This window comes from Bos indicus, chromosome 4, assembly GCF_029378745.1.
Source record: "Bos indicus isolate NIAB-ARS_2022 breed Sahiwal x Tharparkar chromosome 4, NIAB-ARS_B.indTharparkar_mat_pri_1.0, whole genome shotgun sequence".
Classification (NCBI taxonomy): Eukaryota; Metazoa; Chordata; class Mammalia; order Artiodactyla; family Bovidae; genus Bos; species Bos indicus.
Window position 1 is genome coordinate 5165416 of NC_091763.1, and position 21366 is coordinate 5186781.

Below are 21366 nucleotides of genomic sequence, written 5' to 3' on the forward strand. Positions count from 1 at the left end.
TGTAGAGCACATAACAAGATTAAGTCTAGATTGATTTAATAAAAACTATGAAAAAGTATACCAGGAAACTACATTAAAGTAATAAGAATTTTAAACATTTGAAATCAAGAATCCCTTTCTTAGTATGACCCTGGGTTAGAAAAAGGAGGTGGGGAGACTTGACAGGTTGAATTAAATAACTTTTATATTCCAAAAAATGTAAAAAAAAAAAAAAACACAGAAAATTAAAATACCATAAGAAGCTAGGGAAGATATTCACATCATTTATGTCATTTAGAGGGTTGATACTAAGATAAGGATGACACCACAGTAGGGAGAAAACAGCTTACTGGATATGAACGTTCTCTTTCTCACACGCACAAGTAAAGAATAATCATTAAAAAAATGCTAACCCTAGCATTTAAAGAATGTAGATCTAAAAAGTAATTAGGGTACTTTTCATTGACTCTGATAAAAACGTGAATGGTTATCTTGGTTCTATTGTTGAGTGGGGTGGGGAGAAAGTGGAGCGTTAGTGAGGGTGTAAGCTATAATACCACTCCAGTATTCTTGCCTGGAGAATCCCAGGGATGGGGGAGCCTGGTGGGCTGCCGTCTATGGAGTCGCACAGAGTCAGACACAACTGAGCGACTTCACTTTGACTTTTCACTTTCATGCATTGGAGAAGGAAATGGCAACCCACTCCAGTGTTCTTGCCTGGAGAATCCCAGGGATGGGGGAGCCTGGTGGGCTGCCGTCTATGGGGTCACACAGAGTCGGACATGACTGAAGCGACTTAGAAGCAAACTATAATATAGCCTTTGTGAAGGTCCGTTGGGCAACGTGTCTCCTGTTTTGTCTTGAATTTCATTTTATTGTGCTTAGAACCCTTGATATGAGACTCACCCCCTTAAACCATGGCGTGTACCATGCGTCCCCCTCGATTCTGCGTGCAGGGTTGTGCAACAGACACCTGGAGCTCACCCACCTTGCTTGACTGAAATGCCTACTGGTTAGTGACTCCCTGCCTCCCTTCCCCAGCCTCTGGCAACCACCATTCTACCCTTTGATTCTGTAAATTTGCCTAGTGTATTAGACCTCTGTGTGAGTAGAATCGTGCAGTATTTGGCTTCCCAGGTCTGGCTTATTTCATGTAGCACAGTGTCTTCGGGGCTTATCTGTATTGTCACATGTTGAAGAATGTCCTCTGTCTTCATGACTGAGTGCTGTTTCATTGTACGAAGGGACTACAGTTTCTTTAGCTGTTCATGTCGATGGACATTTAGGTCGCTTCCACATCCTGGCTATTGTGAACAATGCTGCAGTGAACACTGGAGCATTCATATCACTTTGAGATTCCGATTTCAGTTCATTTGAAAATTGCATTGCCTGTGAGCCAGTGAGTTTATGAAGCTGTATTAGAAGAGAACAAAATGGAAACAGATTAAATATGTGAGGAGTCTCTTTGCAAATGTATTCGAAATAGTTGTTGGAAAAATCGAAATGCCAAACCTTGAGGATAGGTACACACACGTGTGGTTCCTGCAGGGGCAGACCCATCCCCTCCTCAGGACGTCGGAGAGATTTCCTACCCAGCAGTGAGCAGTATCACAGGTGAAAAAAGCAGTTTTCCTTCTGAGAGTGTGTTCTCATTTTAGTAAATATTCATATATGTAGATACACAGAAAGCAGGCTAAGGAGAAACACATCAATTTAATAGAGGTTGTCTTTTAGGGGTAGAGGTGAGGATTTTCGCTTAGCATGTTATATGCCCCTCTATTATTTGAAATATTTTTAGTGATTATATATAGTCTTCATTTGTCAGAGTAAAAACAATAGAGTATTCACATTTTGAATGAAAGAGAAATGAGAATACGAGGCCAGGGCTGTGTTATACTTGCAGGCTCTCATAAATTCCTTCTATAATATGCTCCATTTATATAAAAAATTCCTACTTCATTCTTTCTTATATTCAAATAAACATTTGATTCCTGAAGTGCAAAGGCAAGAAGCAAGAAATTGTGGCAATTCAGAGACTGATAAATCACACCCTTTACTATAGAGAACTCAAAGGCAAACAGGACTCAAGGGAGCAAGCATGGCAGCAGATGGCTAGAACCCAGGGAGGGGAGCTAAGGGCTGACCTCTGAGAGATGTTCTGCTCCTGCATCTGGGCAGGAAGAGGGGTTGACTAACTGTCACCTGAGGACATCAGGGGTCTTCCTGAGAAGTGGCCTTAAGGAGTGAGGAAGATTTCAGCAGCGGCAGATATAAGTGCTGGGAAAGGAAGGACGTTCTAGGCAGAAAGAACAGCTTGAAAAAAGGCAAGGAAGGAAGGACCCAGCTGGGCACAGCCAAGCCCCCTGGAGCTGTGGATTCAACAGGAAAAAGATGCTCCTGGATTCCTTCTTTCCAGGAGTGCCCTTCTTTCCTTCTTTCCTCCAGTGCCCAGCGTGGAGCTTACTGGTTCCAAGCACACATGCTTGGAATGATGGATGGATGAGGTAACAGGAATAGATATTTCCACTCAAAACTCTCAGAGTCCTATCTTTCAGACCTGAGGAAAATGGTTTAAACCAAAATCAAATCTCAACTCTGCCCACTTGTGAGCTGCCTGACCTTGGGCAAGCAATCTTTTACAAGCTTTAGTGTCTTCTTTTATAAAACAGAGATAGTGAAATTACCTGCCCCTGGGGGCCTCTGAGGCAGTTTTATGATATGCATTGGCACCCTTAGTAAATGTTAATAAAGTCTCATTGCTGCCAGTGTTCAAGGTATTTTCTATGAGGCTGTATATTTTGGGTTTTAAACACCTAAACAAACTTTTTGGCCAATCTAGTACTTTTGTTTAAACACCTTGAAATAACAAAAGCTCCAGAAAAAAAAAAAAAAGAGAGAGAAGTTTGCCCATTAGATCTTGTCTTGGTTGGAGTCTCAGACCTTGCCAGACACTTTGCAAAGGCATTACCTTAATTGATCAGAAGTAGCCGTGTGCCCGGAAAACGCATGGTCTTCAGCCATTGTTAAGGGGCTGTGCTTCTATCCAGGAGAAGGGCAACTGGGGCCAAAGCTGGGCCATCTTGGCAAAGGCTCGAGGAGTTTGATGCTTCTCCAAATCTTGTAACGAGGAGTGAGCCAGAACTTTCTTTCAACGGGGAAAAATTGCTTTTCCAAGCTACTGAGCCAGAATCGCTTTCCTGATTCGTTTTTCTAATTATCTCCCACTTGATGCCGGCACTCGGCAGAATCTGGAACACGTCGTCATTATACAGACGTCAGTGGGAGCTTAGCAGGCGCTGATCAACCAGCGTGAACTCACAGAGGATACTGTGTCCCAAGTCAGCCCCAAATTGCAGCTCTCGGCAGCATTTCCAGCCAGAAGAAGATCATGTCATGTTACAGAATTCTCTCTCCTTCACTCATGGTGGGCATCAGTAGGAGGTCAGGAACTCTGTCATTCCCATGAATCCTTTGAAGACACTGTCCTTGCAGTCACAGAACAAGGAACTAGCAATAGCTGGTGAATTAATGGAAAGAACAAGTGAACAATTGACATTAAACAAAATCTCTCGTCATCTTTTAAGAAGAGATGGAGGAATGTGGACTAGAAAATCACACAGGCAGGCCCATCCATAGTGTTTGAGCAATCCTGATTAACAAATGGATGACTGTCAGTCCCGAAGGAAGAAATCCAGGAACCAGAGCCAAGGCTCTCTGCCTTTCAGCATTGTCATCGCCTGCAGCTCGATGAAGATGGAGGCAGGATTATGATGGTGCTGGTGGTGAGAGCAGGTGACCACCTCCGACCAGGGCCTCCCCTGCTCAGGGTCTCCTGAGGGTCCAGCTCACACACCCCACGGGCAACCAGACCCCAGGAAAACTAGGGACATTAACAATGTATAGACACTGCTGCTGCTGCTGCTGCTAAGTCGCTTCAGTCGTGTCCGACTCTGTGCAACCCCAGAGACGGCAGCCCACCAGGCTCCCCTGTCCCTGGGATTCTCCAGGCAAGAACACTGGAGTGGGTTGCCATTTCCTTCTCCAATGCAGGAAAGTGAAAAGTGAAAGTGAAGTTACTCAGTCATGTCCGACTCCTAGCAACCCCATGGACTGCAGCCCACCAGGCTCCTCTGTCCGTGGGATTTTCCAGGCAAGAGTACTGGAGTGGGGTGCCATTGCTTCTCCAATAGACACTGATAGAACACTGGAGAACTTTGACAGCTGTTTATTTGAAAGAGTCTTGGTGAATTTATCCTGAGTTTGGGAGGTAACCACATGATGAAGTTTCTTAAATTTGGGAAATCAGTTTTTGAATCTGCTTTTCCTCCAGTTTTATGTGTTCCTTACCTCAGAGGTTATAGTCAAGGAATGTATCTGAAACTCAGTAAAAGGAGAAGAAAAGGGCACGTGGGGAAGATAAAGGACTGCTAGGAAGTTTAATTTGTCATCACTGAAATCACAGTCTTCATATTCTACCAAAGACAGAGGGGGTGAATTGAATGGACTGTGGCTGATGGAATCCACACTTGCGTCTCTTAGAGTTCCTGCATTGGCAGGCAGGTTCTCTACCACTAGCACCACCTGGGAAGCTTCAGAGAGTGTCCTAAAGAGATGCACAGCTGGGGATTACCCCAGTGAGCCAAGCGGGTCTCTGACCACAAAACTCCAGGAAAGCTCATGAATGTTCACAGACCCTATCCACAAAAGCACACTTATTTAGGAGCAGTTGGCTAAGGGCTTCCCTCGTAGCTCAGTTGGCCTGTAATGCAGGAGACCCAGGTTCGATCCCTGGGTCAGGAAGATCCCCTGGAGAAGGAAATGGCAACCCACTCCAGTATTCTTGCCTGGAGAATCCCCATGGACAGAGGAGCCTGGTGGGCTACAGTCCATGGGGTCACAAAGAGCATACAGGACTAAGTGACTAGCACACATGCACACACACACACACACACACACACACATACCAGAAGAAAATGAATATAAAGAGTTTTTATTGAAGTATAGTTGATTAACAATGCTGTGTCAGTTTCAGGTATACAGCAAAGTGATTCAGTTATACATCTATCTATCTCTTTCAGATTCTCTTCTATTATAGATTGTTACAAGATATTGAGTTCCCTGTGCTAAACAGCAGGTCCTTGTTGATTATCTGGTTTGTGCATCAGATCAGATCAGATCAGTCACTCAGTCATGTCCGACTCTTTGTGACCCCATGAATCACAGCATGCCAGGCCTCCCTGTCCATCACCAACTCCCGGAGTTCACTCAGACTCATGTCCATCAAGTCAGTGATGCCATCTAGCCATCTCATCCTCTGGCGTCCCCTTCTCCTCCTGCCCCCAATCCCTCCCAGCATCAGAGTCTTTTCCAATGAGTCAACTCTTCGCATGAGGTGGCCAAAGGACTGGAGTTTCAGCTTTAGCATCATTCCTTCCAAAGAAATCCCAGGGCTGATCTCCTTCAGAATGGACTGGTTGGATCTCCTTGCAGTCCAGGGGACTCTCAAGAGTCTTCTCCAACACCACAGTTCAAAAGCATCAATTCTTCGGTGCTCAGCCTTCTTCACAGTCCAACTCTCACATCCATACATGACCACAGGAAAAACCATAGCCTTGACTAGATGGACCTTTGTTGGCAAAGTAATGTCTCTGCTTTTGAATATGCTATCTAGGTTGGTCATAACTTTCCTCCCAAGGCATAGTAGTGTGTATATGTCAATCCCAACCTCCTAATTTATCGCTTCCCACCACTTTTCCCCTTTGGTAACCATAAGTTTGTTTTCTTTATCTGAGAGTCTGTTTCTATTTTGTAAATAAATTCATCTGTATCACATTTTAGATTCCACATGTAAGTGATATTACATGGTATCTATCTTTCTCTGTCTTACTTCACTTAATATGATAATCTCTAAGTCCATCCATGTTGATGCAAATGGCATCATTTCATTCTTTTATATAGCTCAGTAGAAAGACGTGTTTTTAAAGATACAAATTAACAGCCTCAGAGAGAAAAGAGAGTGTATCCAGGAAACAAGACATGAACGTATTTCAAAAAAATACAACAAAAAAGAGTGCTTGGAGGTTAAAAATATAGTAACCGAAAACTTAAAAGCCGAAAGAGTTGGATAATGAAATAAAGGAGGTTTCTAAGAGAGAGGGTAAAAATGTTTCTTTAATTAGTCAAGAATATTCAAATACAACACAAATGAACCTATTAGGAACAGAAACAGGCTCAATTAGCTGAACAGCAGAAATTAGCACATTGTAAGTCAGCTTTGTTTCAATTAAAAAGGAAGAATACTCAAGAAAAGTTAGGAAATTGATTTAGAAATTACAGTGTTCGAGTAATTGGAATCCTTAAAGAAAAGAGAAAACAGAGAAAAGAAAAAATCTCTGAGAAATGGCACAAGAACATTCTACAGAATCACAGGATGTACAGACCTCTAGAGTCCGTGGACGCCCCAGCAGAGCGTAAAGAGCAATTTCACCCCAGGCATGCCTTAGGATGACCTAAGGAGTGAGGGGACGCCCAAGCCTGCAGGAAAGAAGATGGACAACCAGCCTGGGTGGGGTGTCCTCACCGCAGGGTTGCAGGCCAGGAGGGGATGGGGTGAGTGCTGAGCATCCTGAGAGATTTCTTACCATCAGAGACCCCACAGGCACCGTGCGGATGGCTCAGTGTAGCAGAACGCAGACATTCTCAGATTTTCAAGATCTCAAAAATTCACACCACATCCTTCTTGTCTCAGCTGATAGTCACCTTGCCCTGCTAAAATGAAGTGAAATTTTAAAAGGCATGGGATCCAGGGGACAAAGGATAAAATATCTGGATAAACAGATAACCAGGAGACAGCAAAAAGAAAAAAGTTAGAAGACAAATCAGTTATCAAGTTTAGAGAAAACAAAAGTTCACCTAGAAAGAAAGTATAGTCAATATACACTTAATATGTCTTGGTTAGAGAAACTTGCTCTTGAAGAAAACATCTGTTTTCATAATTATATCTACTATAACTCTATATGGTTAACTAAATAGTGAATGTTAATTTGATTCTTGTGCTCTAAATTTTTTTGAAGATTTGGGAGGAAAATGTGTGTGTGTGTGTGTGTGTGTGTGCACGCGCGTGCATGTGGGGCAGGGGGTGGGACAGGCATTATGGGTCTGCATGTGCCTGTGTCTGAGAACTTCTGGGGTAGGAAGCCAAAATCTAACATGGGGAAAATCCAGAAATAGCAGAATAAGCTTATTATTTAGAAAAACAGGATAAATGCTAAGTGAAAGAGAGTTTGAAGTGGCTGCTACTAGAGTGGGCAGGTTTGACTAAGCTTTGTGGAACTGTTTGCCTTTTTATGGCCATGTTTTTCATAAAGAGTTTGAAAGTTATAGGATGTGGTTATAATATATTGTGATAGAATGATAGAAAAAATATGACTTTTAAAAGAAAGCAGAAAGCCCAGAAAAATGTTTGCCAACTGTTAGCAGTTAATCTGAATGTCAATTAAAGGATTTTTCTTTCCTCCTTTTATAATTAAAAAAAAAATTGAGATATGTATTACTGATGAAGTTGTAGATTTTTACAGACAGACATACTACACACACATACTTCACACACTCATACACACTCATGCTACACACACATACACACACTACACACATGCATACACATGCACACACTTGTTTAGTTACTCACTCACATCCGACCCTTCTGCAGCCCCATGGACTGTGGCCCACCAGGCGCTTCTGTCCATGGAATTCTCCAGGCAAGAGTATTAGAGTGGGTTGCCATTTCCTATTCCAGGGGATCTTCCCGACCCAGGGAACTCCTGCACTGCAGGCGGATTCTCTACCACTGAGCCACCTGGGGAGCACACACACACACACACACACACACACACACACATTCTACTCACATACTTGGAGCACCAGGTCTGGCCCAGAAGAGGAGGTTGCCTTCCCTGGGAAGCAGAGCCACGTGCCCTGTCCTCTGGGAGCCTGCTTGGGTTAAAACACCCGGCTCCAAGAGCAGGACGGGAAGCCCAGCGGGTGGTGTTGGCTGCACCCCTCCCAGGATGAGCCCTCGAAGGACTGGGTGTCCCTGGATTTGGAGCCCAAGGCTTCTGTCCGCCCCCCAGTGCAGGAACTCTGTGCACATCCTCACGTGTGATGAAGTGTTCTTTATGCACACGTTCAGCAGTGGCTGTACAAAAGCATGGAGAATCCCGTGGACCGACAGGCCTGGTGGACTTCAGCCCATGGGGTCACAAAGAGTCAGACACGACTGAGCGACCGAGCACACACATATGAGAGCTGAGGATCCCCTTTTTCATATTGACGCTGAGAGGAGATTTCCAAATCTTCCGATTTGCCTGCAGGCCCTGGGAAATACAGGGCAGAGCTTCTGCCCTTTGCCACCTAGCAGTCTTGGGGGCATCTCTGAACATCCCTGGACCCCCACAGGGCCACTCCTGGGCAACACAGGCAGTCCTCACACCCCTGCCTCCATTGCCCACACAGGAAATCCAGTGAGGGGACTGGCAACCTGCCAGCCCTCCTCGGGGTGCCCATCACTCTGGCCAGCTCCTCCACGTACACGGCCACCCTCACACTGACCCCCTTTGTCCTTCTTTGTGCTTTGCAGATGTCTCTGGGGTCGCAGATTGACTTACAGAAGAAGAAGAGGCGGGCACCGGCTCCCCCTCCACCACAGCCCCCACCACCCAGCCCGCTGGTGCCCCCCCGCACGGAGGACAGGGAGGAGGGCAGGAAGGGCAGGACGGGTGAGTGACCATGTCTGCACGCCTCTGGGTGCTTGGCCTGCATCTTAGCACTGCTCCTCACCCCTGCAGTGGCCTCCTCTGGGATGGCATTAACCCGAAGAATATTTAGGCTAAAGAAAGAAAGTCTGGAAATAAACAGTCGTGAGTCATGTAATACCCTGCAGGCGTTTTCTGGGGGTGGTGCAGGCATTTAGAAGGTGGGCCAGTGGGGAAAGGTGAGGGTGATTGAGGAGGCTCCGGAGGGGGCGCTTGATGGGGAGCCTGTGTGTGTGGCTGGGAGTCGGTGTCTGCTTGTAGAAGGCGATGAGTCCAAGGATGGAGCCCATGGATGACGGTGTGAAAGACTTTCAACCCAGGGGATTTATAGATCAGGTGACAACAGCTCAGTTATTTTTTGAGCACACCAGTTCTACAGCTTTCATGTATGATAATCCTAGAGAAAAAGGGAACCCAAGTTAAAGTGGGTGCAATCATAGTATAGTTTAAAAGGGTGCAATTATAATATGTGTGAGCAGAAAGACCTATTAGATCATAATATCCTACTCCCATCCCTAGGTCCATGAGCCAGGGCTAGCCAGTTTTATTCTAAAATCACTGTTTGTTATTTCATTTACGGAGGGACCAAGGTAAGCCTCTGACAAGTGCCTCAGCCTCGTTTCAGGGGTGCCGTTCAGTCTCCTGGGCACCCTCGTGGTCTGCCTTTGACCTCATGGCTGCAGCCCCCAAAGGGAAAAGATGCCCAAGGATGCAGTGTCTCACTGTTGGCCCCTAAAACTTCTATGAGAGCTTACTTGGCTGTTCGTCAGCGTTTTCCCCTGGTTAGTACCTTGCTTTTAACGTCTTAGCATTTCACAGCGTGGGAATCGGCTTTTCCAAGGAGCCGTATCCTGTATTTCACGTCAGTGCATCCTCTTTCCCAAAGGAAAAGCTATCCAATTTAAAGGATCAATAGCTCCTTCAGCTAATCCTGTTTTCTTTTTCTCTTAACAATGAGACCCCTATTCTACCTTCCAAGCTGCCTCCTCACTCTTTTCATAAATGGATGATGAACTCAGATTGAGAGTTCCCTGTTGAAATTCTTAGAGGCATCCATGCTAAGTGTAGTGTGGATGTGTTGAGTTCTGCACACCTCCTGGTCAGACCAGCCCGTTTCAGCCCCAGGAAGGGCCTCCTGATGGAACCTTGAAAGACCGAGGCCCAACTCTGATGAGCTTAGAGATTCTGGCATGGGTTGGGCTGCTGGTACCCAAGGGGATCACAGGAGAAGGGAGATGGGATTTTAAAGTGAAAACTAGGGTGACAGTTCCCTCTACAAAGAGGTGTGGGTGGTAGTAACTGGGCATGAGTCTCTCTCTGGTCCACAAACTTGTTTGTGAAGATTGAGGAGGAGGCCAGAAGTTCCTTTCCTCCAGATAATAACTTGGAATAATTTTTGAGGTCAGGGGTCTTGGCCATTTCAAGGCAGATTTCCGTCACCATCAGAAATCCCCATGAATTAAAAGTACAATACTGGCATCACAAGCAGAACTTTTAGCCAAAATCTTGGCTTTAGGTTAAAAGATAATGCTTTAAAAGTAGTGCAAACCACAACAGAATATGCTGAGCTTTTTGTATCAGATCCCTAGAGAGCAAAATGTTTTAAATGTTTGGTACTTGTGCTAAAGGAGTATTGCAGCTGGCTGGATTTGGGTCTTGACCCAAATTTCTTGGTAAACAAGACCAAGCCTCCTAGTGGAGAGCCTCTTCGTCTACCTGCCTTGGGGTTGGTGCTGTTTTATCTGTCAGGTCCTTACCTGTGGGCCAGGCGAACCACACCCATGCAGACTGCCTTAGCTCGTTTGCACTTTGAGAGAGGAAATGATATGTAGATATAGGAAAATTAACATTTTTCTGTGTCTAAAGAACTATAACCAAGAGAAGGAACAAATGGATATATCCCTTGATGAAGAAATGAAGTCTCTTAGTATTTTTATTCATAGTCTGATAAAGAGCATGAAGTATAGACTCTATTAGTTACTAGAAGAGTCTAAACGTTAGAGCTTGAAGAAACTATTTTTAAGATGAGTATAATGAGCACAACTTATGACACTAGTAACTCATATCATGTGTCAAGTCATTGACTTTCAAAAATTTTATTAGCAGATCATTTTCATAGCAAATTGTAAATAAATCCCCAATGTGAATAGATGAAAGAGGGTTGCTCTGATGGTCTGAGAGATAGACAGGAGTGAGGGACCCCACTTCTCTCCCTTTGTCCAGCCAAGGACCCTTTTTGAGACAACGTTTGAAAGCTATTACCACAAACAAAGAGATTGATAGTGTAAATGAGCTTAAAGAGGGAAACAAAATTAGGGGATTATTGAATCTATAATAGATGATAAATATAAGCAACAAGAATAAGCCAAAAAAAAAAAAAAACCACCTGTGAAGCGGAAAAAGACTATTGTGAAGAAAAGGAGTTCCTTTTAACTTGACAGAACTATTTAGGGAGTTTTAATAATAGTTATAGGTCCAGAATTTGAAAATACTGTGCCTTCCAAAAACAAATGGTAACTGGGCAGGTATTTTCAAAGAGACCCAAGGATGGAACACGTATATAAAATAATTGAATCATGTAAGAGGTTGGATTTGGTGCGGGGTGTGGCTCCATTTGGTGCCAAGAATGGCTGGATCCTGTGCCGGGTGTGACTGGGTCCGGTGTGGGTGTGGCTGGATCCGGTGTGGGGCGTGGCTGGGTTCCGTGTGGGTGTGGCTGGATCTGGTGTGGGTGTGGCTGGACCTGGTGCGGGGTGTGGCTGGGTGCGGGGTGTGGCTGGGTCCGGTGTGGGTGTGGCTGGGTCCGGTGTGGGTGTGGCTGGATCCGGTGCGGGGCGTGGCTGGGTCGGGTGCGGCTGTGTGTATGTTTGGGGCCGTGAGTTTGTCCTTGGTGTGGGTAAGTGTTGGTGACGTGCCTTCTGTGGGAGGCGGAGAGCGGTGGCTTCACCTTCTGAAGTGACTCCTGTTGATTCCATGTAGGTGTCGGACGGCAGGTGCCACAGAAGCCCCCCCGAGGCGCCGCTCGGGCCCCCCCCCAGCTAGTGCTGCCCCCGCCCCCACCCTACCCGCCTCCTGCCGCGGACGCGGCCGAGCCTCCGCTGGGTGCTCCCGGGGAAGGCGCTGCTCCCGAGGCTTCCAGCCCAAGGCCAGCCCCCGCACGTACGTGCCTCTTGCTTCCCTCCGTGTCGACACCTCGTCTCTGCCGTCTCTGGTGTCGGGGCTGGGTTTCCAGACTTTCCGTTCTTGCCTGGGGATGTGTGTGTCTCTCCCCTCCGGCTTTCCTTGCTAAAGGCTCGACGCAGTGTGTCTGGTTAACAGTGAACGCACCTTGGATGCCCGGCAGGCACCCGTGTAACATTATTTAACCCATTAATCATTCAGAGCGCGGTTAGAGTTCAGCCAAAACTGTATCCTGTGGGCCGAGGCAGCCAGCCGGGAGCAGAGAAATGTTCCTCGAGTTAGAACCGGCCTCAGAATGCTCGCCAGTGGCCAGGTCAGCGTAGCACAGCGATGATGCGGTCACACAGGTCGTGGTGCTGAGCCCGCTGCGGCCGGCTGTGAATGCCGGTGGGCAGGGGGCTGTGCTCCAGAGATGGACGGGGACTTACCCATTGGAGTCTGTGAACCCAGTGGCCAAACATTAGTCCTAAAGAAGGGGAGGCTGAGGCCTCAGGAGGGGACCAGCTTGATTTGAGTCTAGCAACAGCCAGAATCGAAGGCTGGTTTTGTTTCTGCTTCCTGTCACACCTCGTCTGAGATCATCCTTTCTTGTTTCCTGGGATTTCTTTTGAATTTTAACAAACACCATGTAGAGCATCCCTGCTTCCAGACAGGCCTAAGTTCTTTATATATACCTACACATACGTACAGGATTTCCTGGTGGCTCAGTGGTAAAGAATCCACCTGCCAATGCAGGAGACGCAGGTTTGATCCCTGGGTCAGGAAGATCCCCTGGAGAAGGAGATGGCAACCCACTCCAGTATTCTTGCCTGGGAAATCCCATGGCCAGAGGAGCCTGGTGGGCTGCAGTCCATGGGGTTGCAAAGAGTCAGGTGTGACTTAGTGACTAAGCATCAGTAACACACACACACACAGAGGGCATCGTCCATATATTGAGCCTGTGTGTGTCCCTACTTCAGGGCTCCTAAGCTATACAGGATGCGTATTTATAAACCAGGTACCCTCCAGGGTTGCATTTTCCCAACAGCATAATGCCTCTGTGCATTCCACCTGGGGAGCAGCTGATGCCTATGTCCCACATGAGCTCTGCAGCCCTCTGCTTAGGAAGTTCATCCTTTTCCACCATCCAACCACTTGATCTTTTTCTATCTTCCTTGGAAATGACAGCTAGCTCCCTGCCAGCTTCTGGGTAGAGAAGATAATTGTTGAATTACTTACCAACTTTCTCTAGGCAAAATAATCCTGATTCATTTTATCTCTTTTCAAAAAAGACTTCTTTTTCATCCTCAAAATACGTTTGATCATCTTGACATTGGACCTACTTCCAAATGCAAATGAAGTTTGTAGGGGATTCAAAAATGGAGGATTAGACAGATGAGTCAGAAAGATGACAACCGAGGCTTGGACAGCTCCAGGGCTGTTTCATACCTGAAGAGGGTGGGTTTGAAGCTCCGCATGCCAGGGCCCAAGCTTTCAGTGGCTGCTCTTGTGGCTGCCATCCTTACCTCCATGGATTGTCCTCCCTGGGGAGCCAGTGGGAGGAAGGACTGGGTGGAGAGCGGGGCCCCTGGCAGCGAGGAGGGGCCACCGCCCGGGGGCGCACACTGGGTGGGAGAGCCAGGCGTACACCTGACTTCTGTCAGCCTTCAGACCTCAGTCTCCCCCAGCCTGCCTGGGTTTGAGGGTGGTGTTGGCATGTGTGGCATCTGCCAGGCACATGGGACAAGATTTAGCTGCTTTTCTTTTGTTTTGGCCATGCCACATGGCAGGTGGGATCGTAGTTCTCCGCCCAGGGTTGAACCTGTGCCTGGGCATTTCCAGGACGGAGTTCTAACCACTGGATGACCAAGTCCCCAGCTTGTTAAAAGCTGCGTCATCCTGGAGAAGAGTTTGTTCCTGCGTCCCTCCAGTGCTGAGGAGCCACACTCCACCCACCCTTGGGAGCCTTTGAGACAAAGGTCTGTGCAGAGGTTGGACCCACACCAGACAGAAGGGAAGGTCCCTTGTGTTCCCATCTGGAGGCCCCATCCCCTTCTCAGTCCTGGGTCAGTTGCACACCTTAGTCTCCCCACATGCGTGTCCAGGGGACTTCCCCTGCCCTCCCTCTTGCTCGTCCTCTCAGACACGCTCACAGAGATGCCAGGAAGAGAGCATAGAGCCACAGGGGGTGCAGAGAGAAGGGCCCATTCATGCTAGGACCACCCAGAGCCCTGCGCCTTCTGCCCCGGCCCTGCCTCCTGCCCCACCACCACCAGCCATGGGTGCCCCGGGAGTTAAGGCATCCACTTTGAAGCATTTACTTACCTAATTAGCAGGACTCTGCTGAGCATTGTTTACAGTGTGAAAAACTGGAATCGACCACTCAGCCAGGGAGAAAGCAATTCACCGGCTTTGATTCAGGTCTTTTAATAAGTGAAAGAAAAAGAATCCTTTGTTATCATTTGTTTGATTTTCTTACATCATGCTGAAATCTGGGTACTGCTCTTAGCCTGTCTCCAGGGCACCGTGGGTTGTTGGCACATAACGTACTGGGTGTGATTTTACCCCGTTGGCACACACACCTCACCTGTGCTCTCCTTAGACATCCACTTATTTATAGTCGTGGGAGCTCAGTAGGGACGTTCGGATGCCAGCCACACACGCTGGTGTGTTTCCTCCTGAGTTCAATGTTAGACCTGTGTTCTCTCTGAGAAACAATGTGTCTGTGGTGCAAACAAGACCTGACCACCTGGAGGCCAGGTGAGATCTCGCTCTGTGCTGTCTGGGGAAAGCCAGTGAGGAGGAAGCTGAGCCTGAAGCAGCTTTGCCACTGGCCCCAGTCTCCCAGGTCCAGCAGCCGACATTAGGTGTCTTTGACCTTCAGTCTCTGCTGGCCACTCCCTGCACTTTGCTCCTGCTGTGCTGGAAGCTCCCTCCAGACCCCTTCTGCTGTGCACCTTCTTTGTGATCTGTACCCTGGTTGGTGTCTCCACCTAGGTTGTTACAAAGAAGTGAAGTATGTTTTCTTGAAAACCAGTCAGCACAACCAAAGATAGGATGGAGAGAGTTAAGTAGCGGCGAATCAGTAACAATGGCTTTTCAGGCAGATGTGAGAAGGTGGTAGAGAGTGTGCATGCGTGTGCGCTCAGTCGTGCCTGACTCTTTGAGACCCCATGTGCTGTAGCCTGCCAGGCTCTTCTCTCCATGGGATCCTCTAGGCAAGAATATTGGAGTGGGTTGCCATTTTCTTCTCCAGGGGAGCTTACCGACTCAGGGATCAAACCCCAGTCTCTTGTGCCTCCTGCACTGGCAGGCAAATTCCTCAGCACCAGCACCACCTGGGAAGTGAGAAGATACGAAATAGGTCCTCTGCACCACACCCTCAACTGTGATCTCGCCTGCTCCAGAGCCTTCTGTGCAAGCCATCTCCCTGTCCCTGGTCTTGGTTGCTGTCCTCACGCCTTTACTGGTGTTCCTGTCACTGCTCCCAAGCCTCCCGTCCATCCCTGGCCTTCTGCCAGCTGATGTGAACAACCCCTGGGCCCCAGGCCCTGAGCAGGGACAGACCTTCCTTCCCATTGTGATGCTTAAACTTTGAGCAGCACTTGGCCCGTGGCTATTAAGATCATGCTGACCCAGAACAAAGGCTCACTAAAGGAGGTGTGTGCTAGCCGAGTGCCACGCTTACCTGGGGCTCCTGCGCTTTTCTTTGAAACTTCCCTGGTGGCTCAGAGGGTAAAGCGTCTGCCCACAATGCGGGAGACCCAGGTTCGATCCCTGGGTTGGGGAGACCCCCCTGGGGAAGGAAATGGCAACCCACTCTGGTACTCTTTCCTGGAAAATCTCATGGATGGAGAAAGTTGGTAGGCTACAGTCCATGGGGTTGCAGAGAGTTGGACACAACTGAGCGACCTCACTTTCTTTCTTTGGGCTCTTTTGGAATCGAAATTGGTTTGTAGTCAGAAAGTCACTGTACCTAGTGTGTGTGTCTGATTCTAAGAGGCCTCCTGTAAGTGACTGGTCCTTCAACTGCTGGGGGCCCGCCTGGATGCCAGATTGATCGGAGTGCTCCCTGCACTCAGGCCCTTGCCAGCAGGGTGGGCCTCTGCTGGCCCTGCCCCATCCTGGGAGCCTGTCTTCAGCACGGCTGCCCCTCCCCGTCATCCTCCAGCTGCTCGTCCTTTTCTCACCATGCTTGCTACCGAGGTCAGTGTGTGCTGCTCCACTAGCTGGAGCTGCTTGGAGGCTGTCGCGGTCTTAAAGGGCGTCCAGCCCCAGCCCTGAGGTCTGTCTGTGGATGCTCTCCACAGTGTCAGCAGGGCCTCACATGCAGGCAAGGTGTGGAGACGTGGGGCTTGTAGCAGCCGTCAGCATCCCAGCCAGGGCCCCCGTTCCTCAGCAGTCTCCTGTCTGGCCCAGCTGTCAGGAAGCCCTCGATGCCCCCACCTCAAGTGTTCACCCCCTGTGTAGCCCCTCCTCTTGAACATGGACTCCCATCTAACGAGTAGAATGTGGCCACAGTGGAGTCACCTGTCGCCTCTGAGATTGGGTGCAGACAGTCTCTGGCTTCCATCTGGAGCCTCTCATGTGCTCACCCCAAGGGAAGCCGGCTGGCACATTGGGATCTGCTCTACAGGGCGACCCCATGGCAAGGGCAGAGGGAGCCTTCAGCTAACACCCAGTGGGGAACTGAGGCCCTTCACCCACTGACCTGAGAGCTGAGTCCTGCACAGCTGCCAAGCAACAGGCTCACACAGGCTCCCCAGTCGAGCCTGCAGGTGAGACCACAGCCCTGGTCCACTCCTTGATTACAGCCTGTGAGACCCGGAGTCAGAGGCACATGGCAGAGCCATGCCCAGATTCCATACCCACACAGACTATGGGATAGATTCTTATGCTTTGAAGCCTCTACATTTTGAGGTCATTTGATCCATGGCAGTAGATAACTAATACAGGTTGCAAAACTCCTGTCTTAAGCCTGCTCAGGTAAAAATCTCTCACCTCGTGGAACAGGAGTCCCAGGAGGACACACTTCAGGGCTGAACCTGAGGCCCAGAGTTGCCATCAAGGATCTCCCTAGTCATCTCTGAGGTGGGCTTCCTCCTCAAGCTGGCCAGGGCACCATGGCCATTCCCTGCATCCCATCCAGATGCCACAATTCTCAGAAGAGGGGAAGAGACCATTTTCCTAGTAGTTTCATAGGAAAAGGAAGCCTTTCCAGAAATGGCCAGTTGCAGAGTTTCTCTCGTGTCTGGTAGACCAAGGTTGGGTCCAGGGCGGACCTAGTCCCTGGTGAGAATGGAATCCCAGAAGAGGAGTCAGATGCATCCTGACTGCCGGGATGGGAGTCAGCTTTCCCTGGGTGTGTGGAGCTGCTGGTCAGCACAGGTATTCTGCTCACTGGGAAGTGTGGAGAATGCATACTGCTTCCACAACCAACAGTGTTCACCACATGTGGGATGCAGCCTGTGATTTCCTTCTTGCATCTGGAGAGCAGCAGGTGCAGAGGGAAGACTAGGTGCCAGGGGTGAAGACAGGTACATGAGTCCAAGAAGTGTGGCCACACACCTGGAAGGCAGAAGTCACCAGGGCACTGTCCCCTCCAGGGACAGGCTCAGTGCGGGACTGGCCAGTTCAGGGCTGACACCCAGCTCCATTTCTCATTCCTACTTTTACAAACAAAAGGGATGACAAGAAATGCTCCTGGCGTCAGCACGCGTGCTCCTAGAGCCCAGAGACGAAAGGGTTCAGTTTCCTGATAGTCTTAGAAGCTAAGAAGAGAATAGAACAGAGTGAGCGGAGTCGTGTGTTCAACCCGTCAATCTTTGGAATCCTATATCTCATTTAAAGTCACTTTCTGCTGCAAGAAGCATCAGTAAGTCTTCCATGGTGAATTTAACTTAGGGTGAACAAAACGCAGCCTCGTCAAAGTAGGTCAGAGCAAATGTGAAGCTGCGTGGACTTGGCCTCTGCATCACTTGGTGCAGGATTGCAGGTCCCCTGGCCTGGTCCGAGCTGTCACCCTCTCCCTGGCACCCTGGTCAGGCCAGCCTGTGGGGTCTGAGGGGTTGAATGCTGGTGCATACGCGGAGGAGAACGATCTCAGCCTTGTGGCACAAAGGTCATCGCAAGTAGGGTTTTGGTGATGTGTTTGAACTTCCCTTGCAGAAATGTAGCAACAGGAAATAGAAGTTCCTTGGCCTGTACACTTTAATCTTTTCGTTTCTTATTAATAAGCTTTCATATTAACCTTTGGATATCTAATCACGTGCATTGGTGCTTCATATGCATGTCTAAACCAGTATAGCTGTGCACATGGATTTCTGCCCATCACTAACCAGCTCACTCTCTGACTTCAGTTTTAGTTGAACCTTCATTGTGGATCATGCTGGTGGAGTTTATCCACTAGCTGCACTGAATTCTTTATTTAAGAAATCTGCAGTATTTGTTATGATTAAGTTATTAACAAGTTAGTAGACACTTGTTTCAATGACAAGACCCTGGGGATTTTAGAAATCAATGCATAGAGAGCTCAATTTGTTTTACATTTGATTTACAGATCCTCAGTTTGTTTTATATTTTTAAAATTTTACTGTCCAATGATTGTTATACATTTTCCTACACCAGGCTGGAGGAAATCAGCCTTTCCTTGGGTATCCATTTCTAAGATAATTGGCAAAGGATTTTAAAGACATAGAGGGAAAAGGGAGCCATTGTCTCCTGTTCTAAATGATTTATAGGTTCAAGCACCACCATGACAACCATTGTGATGTTTCAAGCTAATCATTTTTCAATTTGTGAACAAGTATTCCATTTTAAAGAACTTTGGGAAATTCTGAATTAAGGGAATAAAATGAGAGAAATAAAGTATTTTCAATAGAAGATTTGAGTTTGCTCAATGTAAAATTAATAATAATAACAAGAACTTGCATTGTTGGCTGTGTGACTCAGCAGATCTGAAAATCTAGAAGTGTTTTGGGTCCGGCTGTGTGGTTTTCTGGCAGAATAGCTGTCAGCAGATCCCCGTGCTTCCAGATGAGAGCTTCTCTAGCTCAGAGAAGAGCTGGCCTGAGCCAGAGTACACAGGACAGGGCAGGAACTTCACTGACGGTCTCCCTATGCGGGGGCCAGTCATCTTCAAAGTGACCTAGCGTCTTGCTCTACAATTGGAAACAACATTAAACACTCAGCCTGTTTCCAGACAAAGCAGTTAATTCTACAGCTCATGACACAGTGGGCTTCCCAGGTACTCAGCAGTAAAGAATTTGCGTGCGGTACAGAGACAAAGGAGATGCAGCTTCAGTCCCTGGGTCAGGAAGATCCCCTGGAGGAGGTAACCGCAAACCCACCCCAGTGTTCTCGCCAGGAAAATCCCATGAACAGAGAAGCCTGGTGGGCTACCATCCACAATGGTTGCAAAGAGTCACACACAGCTGAGCGACTCAGCACACACACACACAGCTGACACAATTCTGGGAATCTTGTTTGTCATGGAAGCACCCTTGAAACCCTACAGGGTTGGGGGGTGCGGGGTGGGATTCAGAGCAAGCCCAGCAGAGCACTCTTGCCCATCTTGTGTGTACTGGCTGCTTCCTTCCTGTGGCAAGAGGACCCGTCACACCGCTGCTCCTGCTGCCATGGGAAAGGGCACAGCGTCCAGGGAGACAGGAACTGGGTGGTGAGCAAGTGACCTTCTCATCAAAGGAAGGAAGTCGGCAACTGTGGGAGCAGAGTCTGTCCCTGCTCACAATATATTTTAAAAATGGGTGGAAATTGTAACCTGTTATCATGGAACCTTGAAAAGCATTACATCTATCCAATATGAACTAGACTGAGTGCTACTTAGGAGCAAAGCAGTAAGAATCATGATAGAGTTATGCAGTGTTTAAAAAAAGAAAACCCTGTGAAATTATTTCCTTTGGCTAATTGTCTTTGGGCACTTTATTTCTAAGCTATGTCGCTGTCTTAAACAATTGAAGAACTTAGTGACAACTCAGGGAAGCCCAGGTGTCCACTCAGCCTAGCTCATGCCATCTAGCTGGTGAGAGCAGATTGTTGAAATTTTAAAAGTTTTGCAAGCCAGTTGTTAAATAAGTGAAAGTGAAAGTCGCTCAATCGTGTCTGACTCTTTGCGACCCCATGGACTATACAGTGTGTGGAATTCTCCAGGCCAGAATACTAGAGTTGGGTAGCCTTTCCCTTCTTCAGGGGATCTTCCCAACCCAGGGGTTGAACCAGTGTCTCCTGTACTGCAGGCAGATTTTTTACCAGCTGAGCTACTAGGGAAGCCTGTTGTCAAATAAAGCAATTATTAAAAGTAAAATATGTAAGCTTGCAAATGAATACTATTAAAAACAAAGGTACATATTAAAAACTCAGCACTTTCTAATTATTTTACTAATGTTTTACTATTTCTGTGTTCTTGAGGTTATGTACGTTGAATCAATATGATTTAATAATATGATAGTGAAAATGCTATATGACAGCACACATCTTCCCAACACCACATTCAGTGACTGATAAGACCTGGAAATCAACCAAGGAAGGAGCATTTACACCATGGACACTGGCAGAGGTTCTGTGTCAGGACTGATTTATTGTCTGGTAATTGTCCAGGCATACAGTGTAACCCTGGGTAATGTTAATAGAGCAGATTAATTATAAAAGCATATCAAGCCAATGCATTGTGAAAAGTAGCCCCCCCCAAAAAAAAACTGAAGAATGATTCTTCCATTTTTCAAAAACCATTATTCAACTCAGCAAAGTCATTCACCTGATGGACGAAGAAGCCAAGTTCTTCATGGTTTCATGTTCATCTTACTCCTTAACATAAAATGATTAATCCACACTGGTGTCAAAAGTACATGTGTTTGTCAAAGGTAATAATAAGCTGGCCATAGGTAAAATAATTTGGCAAAAAATAATAAAAGTACTATGTGTATCAATTGGTCATATACAATTTACAACAAAGACTGTTGCAGTCTTTATTATCACTTACAAATTCTTTATAGCAGTGCAACCTTATTGTTCTGTCTGTCCCTTTTCCTTTTTCCAGAATAGAGCTGGTGACTAACCATTTATCAGCCTCCCACCACAAAGCAACAACAAATATAAACAGGAATGCTGAAAAGAAGTAAAATAATTTAGCTAAGAAAATGGATGGCAACATTATCTTTGATTGTCTAAGTCACTGCTCAAGCTGTGAGTTGACACAATCAAACAGGTGTCTGTGTCTCTCAGAAGTTTAATTTGCTGCCTAAGTTCAGGTTCGGAGAAGGCAATGGCACCCCACTCCAGTACCCTTGCCTGGAAACTCCCATGGGCAGAGGAGCCTGGTGGGCTGCAGTCCATGGGGTCGCTAAGAGTCAGACACGAGTGAGCGACTTCCCTTTCACTTTTCACTTTGGTGCACTGGAGA

At 47.3% G+C, this 21366-nt stretch overlaps 1 protein-coding gene and 1 long non-coding RNA gene across 6 annotated transcripts in view; one reads left to right on the plus strand and one right to left on the minus strand.

The window, feature by feature from the left end:
• Positions 1-21366, plus strand: part of COBL (cordon-bleu WH2 repeat protein) — a 305873-nt gene that overhangs the window by 207918 nt on the left and 76589 nt on the right. For 3 of the 5 annotated variants that reach the window (XM_070787414.1, XM_070787412.1, XM_070787413.1), the window contains 2 exons: positions 8615-8753; positions 11769-11948. In XM_070787414.1, coding sequence (XP_070643515.1) covers positions 8615-8753; positions 11769-11948 — 319 coding nt within the window. The remainder of the gene's footprint in view (positions 1-8614; positions 8754-11768; positions 11949-21366) is intronic. The other 2 variants (XM_070787417.1, XM_070787415.1) reach the window with 1 other exon arrangement.
• LOC139182655 (uncharacterized) lies at positions 20-3175 on the minus strand. Its single transcript, XR_011566157.1, has 3 exons — positions 2948-3175; positions 1492-1672; positions 20-1392 (listed from the first exon to the last, which is right to left on the minus strand). It is a non-coding gene; the product is annotated as an uncharacterized lncRNA (long non-coding RNA).